At 49.3% G+C, this 23757-nt stretch overlaps 2 protein-coding genes across 2 annotated transcripts in view; one reads left to right on the forward strand and one right to left on the reverse strand.

Annotated features, from left to right (window-relative positions):
- Positions 1-5426: 5426 nt before the first annotated feature.
- NLRP2 (NLR family pyrin domain containing 2) overlaps positions 5427-23757 on the forward strand; it is a 67227-nt gene continuing 48896 nt past the window's right edge. Inside the window, exons 1-2 of the mRNA XM_029924391.1 lie at positions 5427-6250; positions 8434-8523. Coding sequence (XP_029780251.1) covers positions 6170-6250; positions 8434-8523 — 171 coding nt within the window. The 5' untranslated portion in view covers positions 5427-6169. The remainder of the gene's footprint in view (positions 6251-8433; positions 8524-23757) is intronic.
- Positions 11989-14033, reverse strand: LOC115280086 (NACHT, LRR and PYD domains-containing protein 5-like). Its single transcript, XM_029924769.1, has 2 exons — positions 12999-14033; positions 11989-12677 (listed from the first exon to the last, which is right to left on the reverse strand). Exons 1-2 carry the CDS (start codon positions 13199-13201, stop codon positions 12338-12340), a joined length of 543 nt encoding a protein of 180 aa, XP_029780629.1. The 5' UTR covers positions 13202-14033; the 3' UTR covers positions 11989-12337.

Genomic DNA, 23757 nt, shown 5'->3' on the forward strand with positions numbered 1-23757 from the left:
ATTGGGTTTTCCATGTAGAGTATCATGTCGTCTGCAAAAAGGGAAAGTTTGACTTCTTCTTTGCCGATTCTGATGCTTTTTATTTCCTTTTGTTGTCTGATTGCTGATGCTAGGACTTCCAACACTATGTTCAGCAACAGTGGTGAGAGTGGACATCCCTGTTGTGTCCCTGATTTCAGGGGGAAATCTCTCAGTTTTTCCCCATTGAGGATAACATTGGCTGTGGGCTTTTCGTAAATGGCTTTTATGATGTTTAAGTAAGTTCCTTCTATCCCAACTTTCTCGAGGGTTTTTATTAAGAAGAGATGTTGTGTTTTGCCAAATGCTTTTTCAGCATCTATTGACAGGATCATAAGATTTTTTTCTTTTGTTTTGTTGCTGTGGTGTATGACATTAATGGATTTGCGAATATTGAACCAGCCTGTAACCCAGGAATAAATCCCACTCGATCATAATGGATAATACTTTTTATATGCTGTTGAATTCAATTTGCTAGTATTAAAAAAAAGAATATCAAGAAACCAGCATAGGCTCTGAAACGTGTAGGGTAACTCAACATATGGTAACCCTAATTATTCCCAACTACAGGGAATTGAAAGTAGCACCAACTGCTACCTCACTACCAGTAGACAAATACTAAATGTTCTTTTTGTTGTTCTTCTTCTTCATCTGCTGGGGGTTCAAGGTCCAAGATTTTCTGTTGAGGCTGAATCATAGTCATCATTTCAAGATGTGATGGACTTAAGTGGAGTATGTTTGTAATATTCCAAATATTCCCTATTCTAACTGATGGCAGGAAACCCACCATTTCAAGGGGGAAAATCATGTCATGTGTCAGGCAGAAGAATTTTGGGTCCCCAGATAGAAATGCAGGGGCTTGAGAGCCCCCTTAGAGGAATGGAGGGGTCTCTTCCACACCAAGCTCTTCTCCCCATGGCTCCAAGTCGAAATCTTCCAAGACTGGTCAATAGGACAAAGCCAAATGGTTAATAGCATTCCTCTTTTTGAAATGTTAGACCTGGTTTGTATTGCAGACAGCAAAATGAAGCATAAGGAAGAAGGGACAGAGGGAAAGGGGAATGAAGTACTGGCCAATTGTTTGCTATGAAATTTATTGGAAATACTTGAAAAGATTTCCATTTATTTCTCAATGGTTAGAGTCTAATAGCTTGACCCCACTTGGATGCCACGGAGACTGGGAAAGATAACCGTTACTCCAGGTGTCTCTGTGACAACACAAATACTGGTATTTCTCTGACCAGTGGAGTGAGAGTGGATGTGACAGGTGAAAGGTACCTGCAGTGTCTGTTACAAGAGACTGCTGTGTGCTGGGCACTGATGAAGGTGTCACGAAGGTAAACATTCTTGCCAGAACAGAACTGACCGTCCACAAGTGTAGATCTTAAGGAAAGTGAGTGAACACATTGAAGGGGGATAAGACGGAATACAGGAGGCCAGTGGAGCCTCTTTCTGTGCAAAATTCCGGGACATAGAGGGGCACCTGGGTGGCTCAGTCGGTTAAGCATCCGACTTTGGCTTAGGTCATGATCTCATGGTTCATGGGTTCGAGCCCCACGTTGGGCTCCACACTGGCAGTGCAGAGCCTGCTTGGGATTCTCTCTCTCTCTCTCTCTCTCTCTCTCTCTCTCTCTCTCTCTCTCTCTCTCTCTCTCCCTCCCTCCCTCCCTCCCTTTGTCTCTGCCCCTCCTCCACTTGCACTTTCTCTCTAAATAAATAAATAAATAAATTCCATGTCAGATGAGGAAAGGGATCCCAGTGGCAGGTGTCTGCCCCCGTCCAAGCACAGTCTCACGCGTCAGACAGGGTGAAAGCCATGCAGGACAGCCCGAGCTGCGATCAGGAGAGAAGCGGAGGCGCTGGGTGACGCTGGGCACAGACAAAAGCAGCAGAGCAAGCACAGCCAGGAAGCCACGTCCTAAATGCACATTTTATCCTTAAGGCATAGGGAGCTCATTGAGCATTTTGGTCACAGATGAGATAGGATGACTTGTGACCCCCATTTTTGCAGAGAGAAGGGACTATGCAGGAGAAAACAAAACCATGGAGCAGCAGACAACAGAAGAGTTGAGAATGTCACCTCTTTCTGGGCTTGACAACCAGGAAGATGACCGAAAATATGTCCGGTAACCCAGAGGGAGGCCCAGCGATAGATGATGGGCGCTGGTCCCGAGATGGTTAATATTTGCCACCGTTGTTATTTCTTGGGATTTCTGAGCCCGTTAGATCCCAATATTGACTTGAGGTTGTCAGCCTTCACAAAAGACCAGCCCGGGTTGTGCGTGAAATTGTCCTGAAGCTACAGATCAATTTAGTGAGAATTATCATCTCTTCCTCCTTCCAGTGCATGCAGGACTGAACCCTAAATAGGTTATATTTTGCCTTGTATTTACATGCTCCCTGATTTCTCTAAATAATATCATGTAGTCCTCTGTGTACAGAATGTGCATGTCTTTTGTTAGATGTCCACCAGCTACGTCCCCTGGTTATGTCACCTCCAGATCAATCCCTAGTGACATGACTTTGATTTTGTAAGTGGTATCAGTCTTCAAATAATTTTACCAACATTGTTGCTGGTATTATAACATTTCATGAAAACACAGGTGTTTCTTCCTTTCCATTTCTTGGTGTTTTTTTTTTATGTATCATATTTTATTACAGAATTTTTTAGTGTTGCTATATTTAGTACTTGGAAGAAAATAGAGTTAAAGGATGATATAATGAATAAATGTGTTAACAGCTCTAATAAATAATAAATAAAATTGGTTTCTTTATAGTAAATGCATATTCAGTGGTCTTACAAAGTTCACTTCTTAATTTTAGCAGTTTTAGATTATTTCAGATTATTTCTACATTTAAAAAATTTTAGAATTTTTTCGTAAAATTGATTTCCTTTTTTTGTCTTTTTTGTTATGGTATAATTGCTTTTTATTATTTTTATTTTTTATTTTAAAAAATAGTTTATTGTTAAATTGGTTTCCATACAACACCTTTTTTTTTTTTTTTTTTTTTGTCTTACCACCTGGTTAGAATCCCAGGATATTAATGGATAGCAAATGTCCTTCTTCTTAGTAGTAATATTGTGGGGAATATTTTTTCTCAAGCTTTTATTTAAATTCCAGTTAGTTAGCATACAGTGTAATATTAGGTATAGAAGTTAGTGATTCAACACTTCATACATCACCTGGTGCTCATCACAGGTGCCCTCTTTAATCCCCACATATTTTAAGGGGAATATTTTCATATCTTACCATTAAGTGAGCAAATTGTTAGAATTTTTTAATAGATACTTATTGTCCCTATTAGGAAATCCCTTTGTATTCTTGTTCTGCTAAGCTTGTTTCCATTTGCAAATGAGAAAGAACATACCCAGTGATCCCAGGTAAGAGACTCCTACGTTATTCTAGATGACAGGTGATAATGACTCAGAGAAGGTGAAGACTTTTGACATATTTTAGGCACAGAAGCCATACTTCATTTTATTCTTCAGAAATGATGACTCAAAATTATGGAAGCAGCCGTGTCCATCGATAAATGAATGGATAAGGAATATGTGGTGTGTGTGTGTGTATTTGAATATTAGTCATAAAAAATAATAAAATCCTGCCCTTTGCAATGACATGGATGCAGCTATAATGGAGAGTATAATGCTAAGTGAAAGAAGTCAGAGAAAGACAAATACCATATGATTTCATTCATATGTAGAATTTAAGAAATAAAACAAAGAAGCAAAGGAAAAGTGGGGGGGGGAACCCGAGAAACAGACTCTTGACTACAGAGAACAAGCTAATGGCTATGAAAGAGGAGGCAGGTGAGGGCTGGGGAGGAAGGCGAGCACTCGCAGGGATGGGCACCAGCGCCATGTGGAACTGTGGAATGACTACATTGTACAGCTGAATCTAATATTACACTGTACTTTAACCAGTTGGAATTTAAATAAAAATTAAAAATAAAAAGAAACGAAGACTCAGCAGGTGGCAGTGTCAACATGGACTCGGGAACTTGAGTGGATGAAGGGGACACTGCCCATCACTCCTGCCCGTTGGTGCTGATGTCGTAGGTGAACCATGAACCGTGTGGTAAGAAGATGATACATTTGGGACAAAGCCAGAGACACAAATTAATGGTCCGTCTTCCCAAACTGAAAAGATTTTATTTTTTTTATTGAAAGGGAATTGACATAAGGCATTGTGTAAGTCTAAGACGGACCGCAAGATTGTTTGCTACACTTTGATACAGCTGGTTTCATTTTTTTAAATGTTTATTTATTTTTGAGACAGAGCATGAGCGGAGAGAGGCAAGAGAGAGGGAGGGAGACACAGAATTCAAACAGGTGCCCGGTTCTGAGCGGTCAGCACAGAGCCTGATGCGGGGTGATGTTGGGGGGCTGAGGGCCACCTCCTCCCCGACTCAGCCCGACCTCCCTGCCGTCTGCAGTTACTCCAGGCTCTTCCTTAGTCCTGATCACAGTAAGACTGGATCTCCAGCCTGGGTCCTGTTTTCTTCATCCCATTTCAAGCAACAAATCTAGTCCAGAATCAGGATCTGGGGGTGGCAGGGAGGACCTAATTCAGTCTCTGTTAAAACCTGAGTTCCTAAGGCAAGGCATGCCCCTTCTATTTCCACCTTCCGTTTGTCAAAAGGGAGGCCGGTAGCTCCTTCTTGGCGATGTTATGAGGACGTGGTGTCAGGCTAGGGGCAAGGCAGTGCTCCGCCACCGGGACCGACTATTCCAACATTGAGGTAGGAGCAGGAGCGCAAGCTTTAGATACAAAGTTGCGCAGGGAGACGTCCGTCCGCTCCTTCTCTCCCTGGTCCACGGCTCTGAGGACCAATTTTCTGCTCAGCCCCTTGTACTCAGGTGTCAGCCCTCTGGGGTCTGGTTTGTCCACCCCCACACTTCCGCTGAAGCTGTTTTCGTGAAAAATGCTCTTGGCTTCCTGGAACTGGCAGCGGGCACCTCTCAGCTCACCTCTGTTCCTCTGCCGGCTGCATGACCACTTCCTCCTTCAAGCAGCCCCTTGGCGGACCTCCTCTGCCCGTCCTCTGACTGTCTGCACCATCTTGTTACAGGCCCTCCCGCTCCAGGGCTTGCGGGTTCCACGGGAGGCCCGCCCTTCGCCCTTCTCTGGACACAAGTGCGGGCGGGTCTCACTCAAGGCCATGGTTTCAATTTCTCTAAGACAGATGGCCAATAAATCCGTCTCTCTGGACCCCAGTGTTTTCCAGGAATTTGGGGTTATTTATCAGCTACTTGTTTTTTTTTTTTAATTAGGTTTATTTATTTCTGAGAGACAGAGTGAAGCAGAACGTGAGCCAGGGAGGGGCAGAGAAGGAAGGAGACAGAATCCGAAGCAGGTGCCAGGCTCCAAGCAAGTGTTCGGCACTGAGCCGGACGTGGGGCTCCAAACCACGAACCGTGAGATCATGGCCTGAGCGGAAGTCGGATGGTAACCGACTGAGCCACCCAGGCGCCCTTGTACCACCTTTCCTAACCAAGCCGGACTCATCAGCTTCCTATGGCCAAAGTTGTTCTAATTTGGAAAAATCCCAGCCCTGTTCACAGTAGCTCTTCTGTACCGAGGCTCGTGCATCGCTCACCGCTGGGAAGACAAGCCACACAAATCAGGAGGTAAGGATGCATTTCTCACTCACGTGTTCACAGGTGGAGGTCCAGACTTTTTATTACTTCTCCTAACAACTGTCCTTTCTGACAGTTGCCATTTGGAGTTCCGATCAGGTAAAGTCCCTACACATAACTATTTTTAAAAGATTGTCTTATAAATTTGAAGAGTGTTATATATCATACGTGTAATTTCTTCAGTGTATCCAAGTGTTTTCCTGATATATGGTATCAACTGCAACTCACACTTTGATTTATGAGTCCTAGTCGATAAATTTTTTTTTGTTTTTGCTAAATGCTTTCCCCTCTGTATTCTATATTCCATTTAAAAGCCCTTGCAAACTCCAACACACAGTGTCCTCAGTATTTCTGTCAAACACCTTTACCTTTAGATGAGCTATTTCCTTACATACGCACATACCCTAAGTGCATCTAAATCATGTTTCACACGGTGGTAGGTGTTTAATGTAACGGTGTAATCGTTACATAAATTGCTATGTAACATCGCGGTTAGTGTGAAACACCAGGATGTCACTTGTCGGCAAATCAGACACGCGACAGGACGTCTCTGCCTGCACAGGCACATCTGAGACTCCCCAATGCAGCATGGTAGGGGCACCTCTCAACCTCTGGGCTCCCCTCTCTGGGGCCAGATGATCCTGTGCTGTGGGGGCGGGGGGGGGGGTTGCCTAAATCAGCTGCCATAACAAAGTACCACAGATCGGGTGGCTTAAGCAAAAGAAATGTATTTCCTCGTAGACCTGAGAGTGGGAAGTCCAAGACCGAGGTGTCGGCCCACTCAGCTCCTTGGTGAGGGCGTCTTCCTGCCGGGGAGAGGGCTTGCCGTGGTGTGGGCACGGGGAGACGGAGGGCGCCCCCTTCCTGTTCTGGTAAGACCTGCACTCCTACCAGACTAGGAGCCCATCATTGTGGTCGCATTTCACCTTCATGGTCTCCTAAAAACTCTAGCCCCAAATACAGCCCCGTGGGGATTAGGGCTTCAACTTCTACCTCTGGGGGAGGGGGCACAGTTCAGTCCACAGCAGTGACTGTCCTGAGCATTGTATGTTTGGCAGGATCCATGACCTCTATCCATTAGATGCCAGCCCCCCCCCCCTCCGCACCTGTGACTCTGGATAAAGCCAACTGTCCCTTTGGGGACAAAATCACCCCTAGTTAAGAACTTCAGTCCCAGAGAATATAGACAGGGTGGAGGGAGGAGCTGGGGGGGGGGTGCATGAGCTCTGGCCAGGGGACAGCTGGTGACCACCTGAACCCCCAGCCCCCGAGAACGGTGCACAAGGGATGAGGGGGGCGTGCTTGGGGAAGTAGTGGGTGCCCAGCGTGGCTGCAGCAAGCGAGCTTGGGGAAAGTGGGTGATAAAGTCAGCAGGGCCAGATAGAGGCCTTTTACACTTTTTTCTTTGTAAAATATCTCAAGCTGTGCATCTTTTCCAGCTGTGATTTCTCTCTCCTCATTGACTGAAACGTATTGCCAGCTCTCCACCACGTAGAGAGGTCTGCCTCTGAGCTGAGTGTGGAGACTAGCAACCCTGCGTCTACTCCAGACCGACTGGTTGCAGGCGGTTCTCACTCGGCAGGGAATCAGCTAAGCCAGCGTTTCTCACCGCAGCACTGCTAACATTTGGGGCCACACACTCATTGTCATTGGGATGGGAGCACTGGCCTGTGCGCTGGGGAACATCGACCAGCATCCTGGCCGCTGCTCACCAGCCCCCAACCGCACACCCTCCTCCGAGGGTTTCAGCCAGAGAGTGTCTCCGGACACTGATGGGGCGGGAGAAGAATCACCCCAAGGTGAGAACCACTAGGGCTAGGGAGAGATCCGGGAGGCTGGCCCGGGCATCAGAGCAGGGCCTGGGCATGCAGGGAGGTAGAACATCGGGATGGATCTGCTGGCGAGAGCCCCGCCCAGCGCTGTCCCCGCGGGTTCCACCACCCGTCACCACAGTTGTCTTCTCTTGGGGTCCCGAGCTCTGTGCAGGGGCCTGTGCCTCTGCAGGAGGAAGGGCATTTCTCCAGCCTCTCTACATCCATCCCGAAGGGGCGCACTGCGCCTGTGCTCTGCACACTGCGGGTTTCTCCCCACCTGAGTGTGAGGGCTGCCGCTCTAGTCTAGGATGCAGTGTTCCATGTCTGCTCCCCCAGGTCTGTGATGGAATGTTCCACCTCTGGCTCCCACCGACTTTGATGGAATGTTCCGCCTCTGCTGCCCCCTGAATCTGTGATGGAATGTTCTACTTCTGATTCCCCCTTGGGTCTGTGATGGATGTTCCACTTCTTTTTTTAATATATAATTTATTATGTTTATTTATTATTGAGACAGAGAGAAACAGAGCATGGGTGGAGGGGGGACAGAGAGAGGAGGAGACACAGAATCTGAAGCAGGCTCCAGGCTCCGAGCTGTCAGCACAGAGCCCAACACAGGGCTCGAACCCACGAACTGCAAGATCATGCCCTGAGTCGAAGGCAGTTGCTTGACTGACTGAGCCACTAAGGCGCCCCTGGAATGTTCCACTTCTAGCATAATGGAATGTTCCACCTCTGCCCCTCTCCAAGGTCTACCATGGATTGACCCAGACACGTGGCATTTTCTGACCACCTGTTTGCAATCACGAAATTGGGATGCGCTGAGAGAAAAGGTCTAGCAAGTGGTTCTGGGAAGGAGGGTCAAACCCTGAACCTTCGTGGGTTATGTTCTCCATGCCAAGTTCTGCACGGAGCCTTCTTGTAGAAGAAGTGAGTTTATGACCCCACATCTGTCTTCCCCAGCCACCCTGTGCTAAGCAAGAAGAGAGTCAACGAAGCGTGCAGTCCGTGACAGGGGCTCAGCTGGGACTCAGCGCGGGAAGAGAAGCCCAGGTGAGGTCACCCCACACACGCAGGGTGTCTGGCCCTTCCTGGGACGGGATGATCGTGCACCTTCTCTCTGGACTCTCCAGGCTCAGCAGGATTGGAAGGTGGGAGGTGCAGCTCAGCCCAGAGGCCACTGGCGCCCGCAGAGCTGAGCTAGTGAGGGGCTGAGGCTGGGGGCGGGGGTCTGGTCTGCGGGAGGCACAGGTGTGGGCAGTGGGGCCCACCTGACACCACCAGGCTGAGGCCACCCACACGTGCTGTCTGGAAGCCAGAGGAGGAAGTGTAGACGCCTCCTCCTTGGTGCTTGTGTAGCCAGCGCGGTGCCGCGCCCTGAGGACATCAGACCAGCCCGGAATTCTCACAGGCCGTCCCGTGCTGCGGGTTTTGCACCTCAGAATGATGGGATGATTTTTCTATCATTATTATTGAAGAATAGTTGACACCGTTCACCAGTTTCAGGTGTACAGTGCTGGGATTCAATTCTACTCACTGCTCGCTGTAAGCGCAGCTCCTGTCGGCGTCTGTTACTGCTGAGCGCATTCCCTGGGCTACGCTTCTCATCCCTGAGACTTCTTTATTCTGTAACTGGAAGTTTGTATCTCTTAATCCCCTTCACCTATGTTGATCAGTCCACCCGCCTCCCCTTTGGCACCACCAGTTTTTTCTCTGTAGTTATGACTGCTTCCGTTTGTTTGGGTTGGTTTTTATGGGGCTGTAGTGTGTGTCATTGGATGGTTAGCGGAACCCGGGGTCCAATAACACAACCAGTTGCATCCAAAAAACAAATCTGGAATGGTCCGATACCTAGGGGTGATGAAAAGTTCTAAAACCAGGTGCGGGGGTGGCTGCACAGCATCGAATATACTAAGTGCTGCTAAATTGTACACTTTTATTTTTTTAATATTGTTCATGTTTATTTTTGAGAAAGAGAGAGAGAGGGAGGGAGACACAGAATCCAAAGCAGGCTCCAGGCTCCAAGCTGTCAGCACAGAGCCCAATGCGGGGCTCGAACCCACAGACCATGAGATCATGACCTGAGCTGAAGCCAGCTGCTTAACCGACTGAGCCCCCCAGGCGCCCCTAAATGGTACACTTTGAAGTGATGACCGTGTAGATTTGATGTGTTGACCACAGTAAGGAAGTCCAAGTCTAGGGACACTGCCAAGTTCCACGGGTTGAGGACACGGAGTCTGTAATGATGAATGCAGAGCCTGTAGCTACTGAGATTTTGAGCCGCATCACTGCTGCCGGGACTGTCCGTGCATTGTAGGCATTCAGCAGCATCCCTGGGCTCTTCCCCTGAGCGCCAGGAGCGCCCCTCGTTGGGATAGTCCAGAGATCTGCAAACACTGCCCATCGTCCCAAGGGTGGCAAAGTCACTCCTGCTGAGAACCACTAAAATTCTATGCTGTTTTACCGCCAAGTCCTGAAAACTTCTACATTTCTGCTAAGGAAGCTAAACTTACAATCTAGTGAACATTGGTTTCAAGTCTGTCCGCTGCTTAGATGCTATGTCCAGACCATTGAATCCACTCACTGTGCTTATTTATAAATAGGTAAAATAATAAGAGTTTTCAGGGGGCTGCTGCAAAGTTTCAGCAATAACGTATTTGAAATACACAGTATCCGACACGGGGTCCCACCCGGACGTGTTCAGTGAGGACCAGCCTGGTAGCCTAGTGGAAACGTGGACCCTGCCTCGGCACTGCCTCCAATAACTTACTCACTTCTCCTGAGGCGTCCGCAATTCCTCGACTGCCTGTTTCCCTGAAATCCTGGTCTGTCCACACCGCAGTGAACACAGTTCTTCTGGTATCTGCCAAGTGGAACACTGAATCGTGCAGCAGCTGAGCACTCGAGCAGGTCTGTCTTGAGATGGCAATGCCACGTTGAAAACAAACAAAACCCAGGTACTTCCTGGGACCAAGTGGCTAAGTTAAGCCACGCCACTTCCATCCTTAAGAGAGTAAGAACGATCCTGTGTTAACTTGTTGGCTATAAAGTCTGGCTGACTAGTTCTCTTTCAGCTAACAAATGTGATGTTTAACCCACAACACAGGACAGAGAAAGATGCACCAGAGAGATTAAAAGATGAAATGAGATGATACAGAACTTGGAAGAGGGACAATACATAAACAAAGGCTGAGCTGAAATTTTGTCCGAAATTCTGAATCCATACAGCGTAAAATAAAAAATAGGAAGTGAAATCCATGTCAAAAAGCATTAGTGTGCATGGGGCACCTGGGTGGCTCAGTCGGCTGAGCGTCTGACCTCAGCTCAGGTCATCTCCTCACAGTTCATGGGTTTGAGCCCTGTGTCAGGCTCTGCTGACAGCATGGAGCCTGCTTGGGATTCTCTCTGTCACTCCCTGCTTGTGCTCTCTCTGTCTCAAAAATTAATAAGGATTTTTTTTAAGTTTAAAAAAAGAAAATCACTGTGCAGAGAGGAATTCATGTTGACAACAGCCAGGATAAAAGGAGCTGCAGAAATCCCAGCAGCGACACTAAGGGACAGAGTGTGGAGTGGTACCTCCGAATGCTGAAGGACACCGCCTACCAGCCCCCAAATACCTGGCGGCAATCATTCTTCAAGAATGAGGCTTTAGAAAGACGTTGCTGTCTCCCTAAACTCCGGGATTGGGGCTGTTTTTATAGACCCATCACGTGACAGTGTTGGGGGAGAAAACTTCACTGCAGTAAGTTATCCGGAACCCACAGGGGGCGGTTCTGTGTTATTTCTGCTCCCAGCTCGGTCCCCAGCGACAGGTCACTGTTCTTGTAGTGTCCCCAGAGCAGCTCGTCTTTCCTTCGAGATGCGAGACAGGACTACTTGAAGTTTGGTAGAAAAATTGAGTGAGGACAGAGATCACCCACGTTTGTCAGTGCCTGGGAACTAGTGCTACGTGGCGAGTTTGCATTTTTTTTTTTAAAGAAAGCTTGAGAGTGGCCTTTTGACCCTTTCTGTGAGTTATCAGCAACAGGACGTGCACAGCTCAGGGAACGCTGTGTCTCCTAATGCAGTGGATCGCACACACACACCACACACACACACACACAATCACTGGAAGGTTAAAAACACGTGGTCAGTCTTGTACTTCATAGTACAGGATGGATTAGAACGGGGGTTGGCAAACTATGGCCGATGGGCCAAATCTCGCCCAGTGCCTATTTTTAAAGTTTTATTGGAACACAGACACACTCATTCTCATTCTCTCTCTCTCTCAAAATAAACAAATATTGGGGCACCTGGGTGGCTCAGTCAGTTAAGCATCTGGCTTCAGCTCAGGTCATGGTCTCACAGTTAATGGGTTCGAGCCCGGCATCGGGCTCTGGGCTGACAGCTCAGAGCCTGAAGACTGTTTCACATTCTGTGTCTCCCTCTCTCTCTGACCCTCCCCTGCTCGCACTGTCTCTCAAAAATAAATTTTAAAACATTAAAAAAAACAAACATTAAAAAATTTGAGTTCAGCCAAGAAATACCTGAGCTAGGGCAGAAACATGAAAGAAACCAACATAGCCATCTGTGCTCTTAGTAATATTTCTTCCTAGACAAAGTATACCAAGTAGAAAGTTAACGCTAAGTTAGGTCGTGGGCATATTACTAAGTACAGCCTCACATAAAGTTCTTTGCCTTTTATTATGCTTGTGTCCTTGTGAGGTAACAGACATTGTGACATTAAGCACGTGTGTGACTTGTGCAGAATTCACTTTAAACCGGAGACAGAAAGCCAGCACTAGGTTGTACATTCTGACCCAGGGATTAACATTTGATCGTCGGGGCTTCATTCACAGTGGGCCTTAGAGCTATCAGATCACCCCCTTCAAGGTACCGGGTCACTAAGAAGGTCCTCAGGGTGTAAAGGCAGCAGCTCACCCCACAGAGATCTGGTGGCTCTGGCATCACTGCACTCGATGGTCAGATTCGGGTTGATGTCTTTTACATCCTTCAGTAGCTTCTGGATTTCCGTGCTAGACTCATCCATCTCCAACCTGAGGCTCTTCAAGGGGCCATTATTCTGTTTCAAAGCCTCCAAGAGCACCGTTATTCCGCTCCGCCCCAGGATATTCTGGCCCAGGTCCAGCGTCTCCAGCCGCTGGGCGCTGAGGAGCACGGAGGCAAGACCCTGACAGCAGGAGGGGGGGATGGAGCAGCTGCAGAGCCTGGGGGGGAGCAGAGACCCAGTCAGTCCTCACTGGGACCTACCACGTTGCTAGCCGCACTCTTCTTTGCCCTCTGATGACCCAGTAGGGGAGAAATGGAGAAAAAAAAATCATTTTAGTGACATCAGACTTCCATCAGCACGTGGAAGCCAGTGCATGGTGGTGGAGAAGCAAGAGTAACAGGCTTAGGGTTAACTGGCCAGGGAAGGATTAGGTTGGTTGTGGGGTTGGCGAGTCTCTCACTGGGGAGATGATAGGAGGAATGAAGTAAGAAGAGAAGCGTGGGCCAGGAATGCCAGGCTGGCGGAGGGTCTTACAGACCTGGAAAAACCTTCAGGTTTTTTTAATCTGCACCAGCACAGGGAAGGACTCTTGGAGTCTTTTGGAACGGAGCCGCCCCTGGTCTGGCTGGCGGCTTGAAATGTACTTCGGGGTGACGGGTTGAGAACAAACTCCAGGAAATCAAGGCCCAACTCAGGGAGCCTGCAACACCCCGTGTGAGAGCGGGCCACTTCCGGGAGCATCCGCCGTGGGGGCGTAGCCGTCACCCCCTAAGTGTCCGGCAGGAGGGGTCTCAAACCGAACGTGAGGAATGCATGAAACGGAAGCAGGAAGAAGAGGACGGAAGCCTTCTAGTTGGTGCACAGAGAGACTGTTTCCCCCTGGACTTCCAGGGAGCTAATTACGCTCGGTGATGCAGGTTACCGTCAACTCCGTTCCTCACCTCCTGTTCTAGAGCTCTTCCTACACCAAAAGGCGCCTTTGCCAGTGGGAAACAGGGTAGACCTTTCATCGTAGATACGGCTCCCGCTGAGTCGAGCCAGACTGCCCCTCAGCCATGTGCCCTTGAGCTCTGCACCATGTGCAGATCTGTACGCCGCATCGCGGACCACCATTCTGCTGCCCCGGGCACTATACCAGGCATTGCAGATGCGAGAAATGAATTCCACCCCCTCAGAAATCAAACTTGAAATGGCTGAGTGGAATAACCAATTGTGGTGGGTCCCGACAATGGGGACTGTTCCGCCGTGTGAGGGAACAGAATTTACACCTGCTCAGTGCAGATCAGTCTTGGAAATATACTCCCCGAGAGACGCCCAACACAAAAAGCTACTTATTGGACGTAGGCCCCAATTATCGGGAACGTGCAGAACCCACACGGACAGCAGGATAGGTATAGAATGGAGGCAGAAAGCAGGGGTGTGGCCACCAGGGGCTGAGGAGCCTGGAGTCCCCATCTGGGGGATAAAACTGATTGTAACTATAGTAAAAGTCATCGAGTTATGCACTCTAAAATGGCTAATTTTATATATTGTGAATTTTACTTCATTAAAAAGAAAACAAAAAATTTATAGGGCACCTGGGTGGCTCAGTCAGTGAAGCGTCCAATTCCTGATTTCCGCTCAGGTCATGATCTTACTGTTCATGGGTCTGAGCCCCATGTCAGGCTCTGCACTGCCTGAGGGTCTCTCTCTGCGCCCCCCCCCCCGCTCACTCATGTGCACACACCCTCTAAAAAATGAACATTTTAAAAAAATTTATAGATCTAGTGATCAGGTAGGAAAATGGCACAATTTAGAGAACAGAGCGTACTACAATAGGACAGTCGGGAGATCGCGAGCCATCAAAACTAGTGTGTCGTCCCCGATACTAGCCAGGCCGAGCCGTGAAATGTAGGCAGATCTCTCTGCAAACTGATGGGTCTGTGTGCTCTACTCAGGAACGAGGAAACTGAAGGGTAAGAACGAAGACCTTGCAGAGGGAAGAGCCAGGTGTGTTCTGGAAACTGAAAAGCCAGTTGCAGACGTGCCCCAGGTGGGGAGAAGAGCTGGAGCTGGAGGAAGAGAGGAAGGGGCTCGGCCGCAGGCAGCTGAGCCTCCAATAAACACGGATTCGTGCCCCCGCTGCACCAACGCTTATCACGAGATTGGTGCGCCCACAGAGTAACTCCAGAAATGCGTCCAGCGGGCCATTCTGAGAGTCCTATAGAACCATGCGTTCCATAAAGGGGACAGTGGAACATCAGAAGTCACTGCCAGTGAGTATCAGACGGGATCTGAACCACATTTTGAGGTCAGGGCCCCTGCTTGAGGCCTCTGCTAGGAAGCCAGCTACTTGCTCCACGATCAGAGAAAAGATCAGCCCTAACCTGGGGACCCTGGCTTTGTTTGTTCAGCATCTACCCAATGTCTAATTCAAGGGCGCGCAAACTTAGCAAAAACGGGAATCGTCTGGAATGTCTCTAAAGACTTTGATGCCGGTTCCACTTCCCCCAAATTTCATCAGTTTTGGGAGGCAGGTTGGCCATCAAGAATTTTAAGACTTCTCCAGGGACAGCCAAGGCGTTAAACAAAGTCACCACGTGTTTTAGTGTACTTTCTCGTCTCTGCAAGGGTAGAGTCCCTGACCCAGATTCTCTCTCCGTTAGAGTTCTAGTTGCAAAGTACTTAGCCTCAGTAAGATACAGGTGACCGAGACTTGGAAGGGAGAAGGTGGTGCAGAGCCTACCACCGCATGGATGGAGTCACCACGCGTCCTGGACGCAGTATCCGTCCGCGCTCTGGGCACCGAGCGGACGCAGGCCCGCCGGGTCCTGCTCGCTGGATCCCAGCAGGGGCTGTGTGCCCCCGAAGCCCCCTCTGCCGGAGGCCGTCCACAGCTCTGGCCTACCTCTCCAGGCCTCTGAATGGCTGTGAATACAGGCAAACCCGGTGCTTAGGCCTTCTGCAGGGGTTTACCTCCTCGATTGGAGGAGCGCCTATTGGCGTCCGCATTCTAGAATACCTCAGAGATCACGGATCTCCACGCACCTGAACAAACGGGCAGCCGCACCTACCCCAGACACCGTAGGTTACAGCTGGGCTTCTTCAGGGCCTCGCACAGGCACCACGACCCGGCAGCGATGGGGTTGAGCCCCAGGTCCAAGCTCGCTAAGCTGGAGTCTTCTCGCAGAAGCTTCGAGAGGTGTCTGCAGCCACGTCTGGTGATGTTGTGGCGGGATAACCTGCCGAGACCAGAGCGTTGTCCGGCCTTACCCTGCGAAGCGCCGGTTCCTTCCAACGGCACTCGCCTCCTGTGCGCGGCGGCCTTTCATCTAGACGTGAGCGGGAAGACACGCACAGGAGCGATCACAGCGTGCCCCTCCCCGCCGGGGAGGGGAGGGCCCAACTGACCTTTGTCTGCCACCTTCTATTATAAAGACACAGAAACCCACGAAAGATACAGATTTTCCTGGAACAGCAGCCCATCCTGTAGGTCAAGAACTCGGGCTCTAGGGCCCGACAGACCCAAGACTAAATCTGAGGTGCCATTTATTGTCTGCGTGGTGAGGCCACCAGGGCTCTACGCTTGCTGCAGAGACAGATTTTATTTCACGTCATTCCAGCAGGATCGTGGTGCAGCAAAAGCTCAACAGTCCTGACACTTGAGTTACTGGGCTTGTCATTTAACTCTGCAGACTTTCCCACAAGCTCGGGTTCTGCAAAGCCCTCGGGCGCGGAGGCCAGAGCACAGAGGAGGGCGGCCACGTGGCGCGCCGAGGCAGGTGGGTCTGCGGTCTGCCCCCCAGCCTGCCCCCCAGCAGTGGCAGAATTGCAACTGAGGCGACGGACCCTGAAGTGCAGGGATGACCAGACCAGAAGACACCATGCTTTGTGGTATGGGAGATCCTAAGTCGTCAGTGAGCCCAAGGGGCTTCGGGAGGGAACACAAACAAAATACAAGATTAAGTTTTGTAGGCTGAGTGGAGGCTTGGCCCAACATCAACTCTACATATTTTAAGCAATGATGGCTGGCATTTCATTTTCCAAAAGGGGCTTCATGCCCACCACATAGATGTGGCCACCGGTAAGCTAAGTGGCTAATTGTTGGTTTTCCAATTAATAAATCTGAAATAAAGGTAACTATCTCATGGGGGTGTAAGAACTTTTAAAAAATCTTTGTAAAACATAGTAGAGTCCCTCACACATGGTCCTTACTGAGCACTGGACATGTTTTCTTTAAATGGTTTTTAACATTTATGTTTGAGAGACAGAGAGAGACAGAGCACGAGCAGCGAAGGGGCACAGAGAGAGGGAGACTCAGAATCTGAAGCAGCTCCAGGCCTGAGCTAGCTGTCAGCACAGACCCTGATACAGGGCTCGAACCCACAAACCGTGAGATCATGACCTGAGTGGAAGTCAGACACTTAACAACTAAGCCACCCAGGCGCCCCTGGAGATTTTTTGTTTAGATGCCTAAGCTAACTCTCAGTATACAATGTCACTGCATGCACAGCCCTGTGAAGTTTTATGTTCTTTGTATATCCTACCTGAAAGGTATTCGTGAGGTCTTTTCATTTTCTTTATCTGCCAGTAGAAGCTGAATATTTGTTTTCTCTTTTTAGTCTTCAGTGACCGGGGCACAGCTGGGTTAAAGGATATCCTGTATTAACACAGTTTCTAGAACCAGCTAGAAACCGTAAGCCTAATGAGCAGACACAGGTTTCCCAGGAGAATAAGAACCTCAGAGAAATCAAAGCCAAGAAAAAAATTCTGAACAGAAATAAGCCTCCAACTCGACCATCTGTTGAATGTCATCCTGACTATGTGTCTAATGGGAGTAGGCACTCTGTTGGGCTTGCTCCCGTCTAACACGGGCCGGCAAACCACTGCCCATGGGTCAAGTCCAGCCACACCTGTTCTTGGTGAATAAAGTGTGAGTGTAACACAGCCACACTTCATTTCCTTACGTGCTCGCTCAGCAATGACACACGTGAATAACCGCAAGAGAGACCATGTGGCCTGTAAAGCCTAGAATATTTACCATCCAGCCCTTTGCAGAAAAGTACTGAACCTGCCACATAGTTCAGTCCTTTCCCAGGTGTAGGAAGAAGTAGGTCACGTGAATTTTAAAAATATACACCAGACATCAGACCTGAGGACCAACCGGCTGTCCCAGATTGCTGACCTAGGAAGAGGCCAGGAGCAAGCCCTGCTCTGAAAGACACGTGAATATCACTGTCCGTTTGTGCCTGTCCTCTCCCTAATTTGTGCCCGGGTCTTGCCAGTTTCACTCAGGTAGAGTCACTAAGCGCTCTCCTGTCTGGCCTCCCTGGGTCCAGGTGTGTGCACACGACTTACACCAGCGTCTGCAGCTGACAGTCGGGGTCACTCAAGCCCTCGCACAGCAGCCTGACCCCGCCGTTCCCGAGCGCGTTCTTGGCCAGGCACAGGTGCGTCAGCCTCCGGTTGACGACCAAAGCCGACGAGAGCTCCTTGCAGCAGGCTTCGGTGAGGTGGCAGTTCTCCAGGCTGCAAGGGCGCCACAGCGGCAGGGAGGCGGTGAGAACGCTCCCCAAGCCCCGCCTTGGCTGACAGACCGTCCTGACGGTCCAGCACCAGGAAGGGGAGAAGGGCAGGCAAAATGCTCGAGTTCTCCACCCTGGACCAAAACTGGGAGCCAGGGAGGGGTCGAGGTCAGTGGGAAGGCCCATCTGGGTTGCCCAGCAAATCCCGGTGTTCCCATGGCTCCTGCTAAGCGGCCCCAGACCGGACACGGGGAGGCCCCGCGGGAACAGGCGGTGCTCACGACAGGCTCTGCAGGGGGCACCTGGGGGGGTCTCAGGGCTGGCCGTGAGCCCCAGGCACTTCAGGGACTGGGTGACTTGGAGAGCCGAGGAGAAGTCAGCCCACTGCCGAGTGGTGTCCGAACAAGAGCCCAGCCTGTGGGAGAAATGGGGGAAAGCGATTCTTCAGGGAGGACGGAGCGGCCACAGCAGCTTCGTACGCTTCCCTGAAGACTGGAAAAGGCTGGATTTGCATTTCACTCTACTCCAACACGTGCCCAAGCCTGACCCGAATTACTGATGAGAACTGACCTCCTTTGCTCCTTCAAAGATCCCCATTGCCTTTTGATCAACATCCCACCTCATCGAAGAGGAAAAAACCGACAGAGCCACCTAGCCGCCCAATAGAGTTCTTAAAATCAGTTCCTTTCGCCCTCAGAGATCAGCCTATGATGACGAGGTTATGAATTTACTTAAGTAACTGGAAGGCAGGCCAGGTGGAATGTAAAGGGTCTCAAGCCATGCATAAATGGGAGCTTCGGCTTCAGCCATTTGCCACTTAGAAACATCACTTATCAAAACTTTAGGGCAACAGATTTTCTTTTCTAAGAGAAGAGAAAGAGCACCTAACTAAATGGTAAGAGCCACCCTTGTGCGCGGCTCCTACGCAAAGCAGGTCCCCTTCCTCCTTCATTCAATGCTCAAAGCCCATTTTATGGATGAGGAAACAGCTCAGAGTATTAAAGGGAAAAAAATGAGATTTGGAAGTGAGCTGAATCCAAAACAAAACACAAACCTGCGCTGCTGGCCAGGACCCCCTGCTGGCCCCCCGAGCAGTCGCTCAAATCTGTCAAATACCAGGATCCCTGATGCTTCTGTGCGATTACTGAGCGGTCAGTTAGGGCTGACGGCTGCTCCAAATCATATCATGTAGGCGACATGGAGTCTAAGATCCCAAGTTTCTGAGCTAGAGGACAATGCGGAATTCTGGGTGTTTCTTTGCCCTTGGGGCTCGTTACTGACCGCACAAGACAAGATGGCTAGGAGAAGAGTGGGATGGGCTTTCTGCCTCTATTTGAGGCTACGCCCCCTGTTTAGCAGGGCGCCCAGCCCGAGTGGGTCTCTCTCTCCGGTCCTCCCGAAGCGCCGGGCAGCTCACTGCTGAGAAGATCAAGGCCAGGAGGTCTACCTCAGGAACTGCACGTCACATCTGGAGTGCTTCACGTCTCACGCAGCAGCAGCAGCAGCCCGTCACTGTGGACACCACCTTCCAGGGCCAGGTGTGTCAGCGGCTTCTTCCCAACGAGAGCTAGACACACGTCACGGTAAGCCTCGGCGGGGGAGACATCTTGAATCCTAGGGAAGAACAAAAAGGGGTTCCATCGTGAGTGCTGCGAACACAGGGAGGTGGGCAGTCTCTGGTCACGGTGGCCCGGGGGGCAGACGGGGAGAGCACGTCAACAGAGTGACAGCTGGAGAGAAGGAAAGGAGTGCTAAAGGGCTCGGTCACCCTGGCCTTTGCTCATGCTCTTCCTCAGATGAAACACCCTCTCCTTGTGCGTTTTTTAGAATATAATGTATTGTCAAACTGGCTTCCCCACAACACCCAGGGCTCATCTCAACAGGTGGCCTCCATGCCCAGCACCCATCTTCCCCTCTCCCCCACCCCCCTTCACCCTCAGTTTTGTTCTATATTTGTCTCTGTGGTTTATCTCCTTCCCTCTCTGTAACTATTTTCTTCCCCTTCCTCTCCCCTATGGTCTTCTGTTAAGTTTCTCAAGATCCGCACATGCGTGGAAACATACGGCATCTGTCTTTCTCTCACTGACTTATTTCACTGAGCGGAATACCTTCCAGTTCCATCCATGCTGCTGCAGACGGCATGATTTTGTTCTTTCTCATTGCCAAATAGTATTCCATCATGTACGCAAACCACATCTCATCCATTCACGAGTTGATGGACATTCAGGCTCTTAACATGATTTGGCCACCAGTGAAAGCGCTGCTACAAACGTGGAGGTCCATGTGCCCCTGTACATCACCGCTCTCGTGTCCCTCGGGTACATTCCTAGTAGCCTCCCCTTGTGTTTTGTGTCCTGCCCTGTGCCTCCTTCAGCTCGCATCCTTCTCCCCCTCCCCTTCAACGTGTGCGGACCTTCCCGAGCAAGAACACAGGGTTCCTGCCATTCCGGGGAGCCGTCTGCATTCCCACGAAGCTGTTTTCACTCAGGCTACAGCACGTTATGGTTTCCGAGTTAGCAAATAAACTAGACTCCTGGAAGGTAGGGACCATTCAGAGTCACCCACGCTTGTCAGCGGGGCTGAAATTAACAGGTCCAGAAACAACAGACATTGGCGAGGATGCAGAGAAAGGGGAGGCCTCGTGCTCTGCGGTGGGAATGCAAGCCAGTGCAGCCGCTCTCGAGAACTGTATGGAGGCTCCTCCAAAATTAAAAATAGAATTACCCTCTGACCCAGCAATTGAACTATTAGGTATTTATCCAGAGAATACAAAAATCCTGGGGCGCCTGTGGGGAGAAGCACTGGGTGTTACATGGAAACCAACTTGACCGTAAACTATTATTTTAAAAAAATCCTGATTCGAAGGGGCACCTGCACCCCAATGTTTACAGCAGCACTATCAACAATAGCCAAGGTATGAATTGTGGAATTTTAAATAGGATTAAAAGAAATCTTAAATGGAGTAGAACTAATCATCTGTGGACTTCAAGAAACAATTCAACATTTGAAAAAATATTATTTTTTCTGGCACGTGGACTATGCCATCGTCTTCAGAGCGGGCGTCCATCCACTCGTGTTACACATCATGAGTCCGGCTCATGAGTCCGGCTTACGCTGTGTGCACAGTAGGAAATGACCGGGGACAGCATTTCTCAGGGCCTCTTTTTGAAGCATGCTCAATGCACCCTAATTCGAGACGGACTCAACACCTACCCTCACTGCCTCTTCTGCCCTCTTATTTCAGACCTGCCTTTACACTTCCTTTTTTTTTTTTTTAGAAGTTCTGTTTTCGTACCTCTGACAACCCAGCCACCTGTTGTAAAACACTCCATAAACCCACAATTGGTCTTGTAACCCACGACCCTTCCTTTTTAGATCATGAACATTCCCTGCAGTTTATCCAAAAGAGGCTTCAAAGTCCAATTTTCAGCGCGGAGTGTGAGAACAAGGTGGACGCCAGCGGCTCAGAATCTCCGCTTCCACCGTCCACACCCCTAGCGGAGCGGGCTGCAGGGGGAATCCAATCTTGTTTCATGTAATGCCTCATAGAACCAGAGCAATGTCACCTTTCAAGGCCATGTAGAAGAAACTGACATCTTTCCAGCCACCAACCCCTGTCAGATTTCTTTGCTTTGAACACACAAGTCCCATGGCTTTCCGAGATGAGCAAGCTACTGATCTCCTGGGGTCGGTCCATTGACGTTTGCCACAGCTGTTCCCTCCAAGTGAACAGCACAGCATTTCAGGCGACTTAATTACACTTTCTAAGGCATGTTGCTTTGGGGAAGGGGATGAGAGGGAGTTTCAGCAATGTGTACGTGTGTAATTCTCAACACAATTTCTAAAGTTTATCTCCGGAACATGTATTAGTTTCAAAGGACAGACAGGCGGCCCCATCATGATTTACTTCTGCCCCAACCTACCTCACTCTCTCAGACTCGTTTCTCAGTCCCATTCCACACACCAGTTATGAATTCACCATTGCCTTATCAACACGTCCTTATTCGTGTTACTTAAAACTGTGCTCTCTGGACTATTTCCCCCAATTCCCACCCAGGTCTTCTGACATGCATGTGCCTGTATTTCCTATAGGCTGAGTTTCAAATATGCCCTCACCAGATGTATGGGAACTTCCCAACACTTGGCCAGGTTTCATAAAAATAACTCAAAGTAACATACAATTCTTTCACTAGGAACCATTTCACTTCTTTGCATTCTGAGCATTTGGGTAGCGGTCAGGCTTCTGCAGTAAAAATGTCCAGGGATCGTCATTCCAGGAGGAGTTTCTACTTACACCACTTTCTGGAGAGGACAGGTGACACAGGCTATTTGCTCACAAAGAATCCTCACAGAGGAGGGACTCGGGAAGCTTTGGCTCACATCCAGAAAGCACAGGCTCTTGTTGGAACTGAACACCGAGCAGAGATCCATCCAGAGGTGGAGAGGGAGCTGGTCATACTGTGACCAGGGAGGAAAGATGGACCAGAGCACCTGTTGAAAAGCAGGTATGGGAAGAGTGACAGGAAGTGGCAGGCTGTGCCACGAAGGAGACCGCTGGCAAAATGAAAAGGCAGTCTCCGGAATGGGAGCAAATCCTGGCAAACCAGAGATCTGATAAGGGGCCAATATCCAAAACATATAAAGAACTCCTACAACTCAATTTTAAAAAAGGACTTAAAAATGGGCGGAGGACCTGAACAGACACTTTTCCAAAGAAGACATCCAGATGCACAACAGACACACGGAATGATGCTCAGCCTCACTCAGCATCATGGAAATGCAAATCAAAACCACCATGAGATATCACCTCACACCTGTCAGAGTGGCTGGAATCAAGACAAGAAATAAGTGTTGGTGAGGATGTGGAGAAAAGGGAGTCTTCCCGTCCTCCCGCAGGCAATGTAAACTGGTACAGTCACGATGGAAAATGTAGGGACGTTCCTCGAAACCTTAAAAATAGAACTACACTGTGATCCAGGAATCCCATTTCTGGCTGTTTTGCTGGAGAGAATGGAATCACCAACTTGGAAAGCTATCTGCACTCCCATGTTCATTGTGCCATTATTTACAATCCTCAAAACATGGGAGCAACCTAAGTGTCCACCGAGGATGAATAAAGAAAACATGGTGTGTATATACGACGGAATATTATTCAGCCACAAGAACAGAAAGTTTGCCATCTGTGACAACATGGATGGATCCTGGGAGCATTATGCTAAGTGCAGTAAGTCTGACAAGGCAGAAAGAGACATGCTGAATGATCTCACTTAGACATGGAATCTAACAGAAACAAACATGAACTCCTAGAACGGGTTAGTGGTGGCCAGAGGCAGGGTGTGGATGAAATGGGTGAAAGCAGCCAAAAGGTACCAACTTCTAGACAGAAGCCCGCAGGGTGTGACGTGTGGTATGGTGGCTCTACTTTGAGAAGGAATTGTTGGGGCTCCTGGGTGCCTCTGTCAGTTAAGGGTCCAACCTCAGCTCAGGTCATGATCTGACACTTCATGGATCCAAGCCCCGCGTTGGGCTCTGTGCGATAGCTCAGGGCCTGGAGCCTGCTTCGGATTCTGTGTCTCCCTGTCTCTCTGTCCCTCCCCCCAGATTCCCCCCTCTCTCAAAAATAAGTAACCATTAAAAACATAATTAAAAATAATTTTAAGAGAATTGTTAAGGAAAATACGTGAAGTGGCCATCTTGTCCACAGACACCCTAAACATGGTCCCATGTGTAAGCGAGGACACTACATAAACTAAGGTTCTATCCCGACTCTGGACATCACGTCCTGCACCTTGA

The sequence above is a fragment of the Suricata suricatta genome, chromosome 16, assembly GCF_006229205.1.
Source record: "Suricata suricatta isolate VVHF042 chromosome 16, meerkat_22Aug2017_6uvM2_HiC, whole genome shotgun sequence".
In the NCBI taxonomy this organism is placed as follows: domain Eukaryota; kingdom Metazoa; phylum Chordata; class Mammalia; order Carnivora; family Herpestidae; genus Suricata; species Suricata suricatta.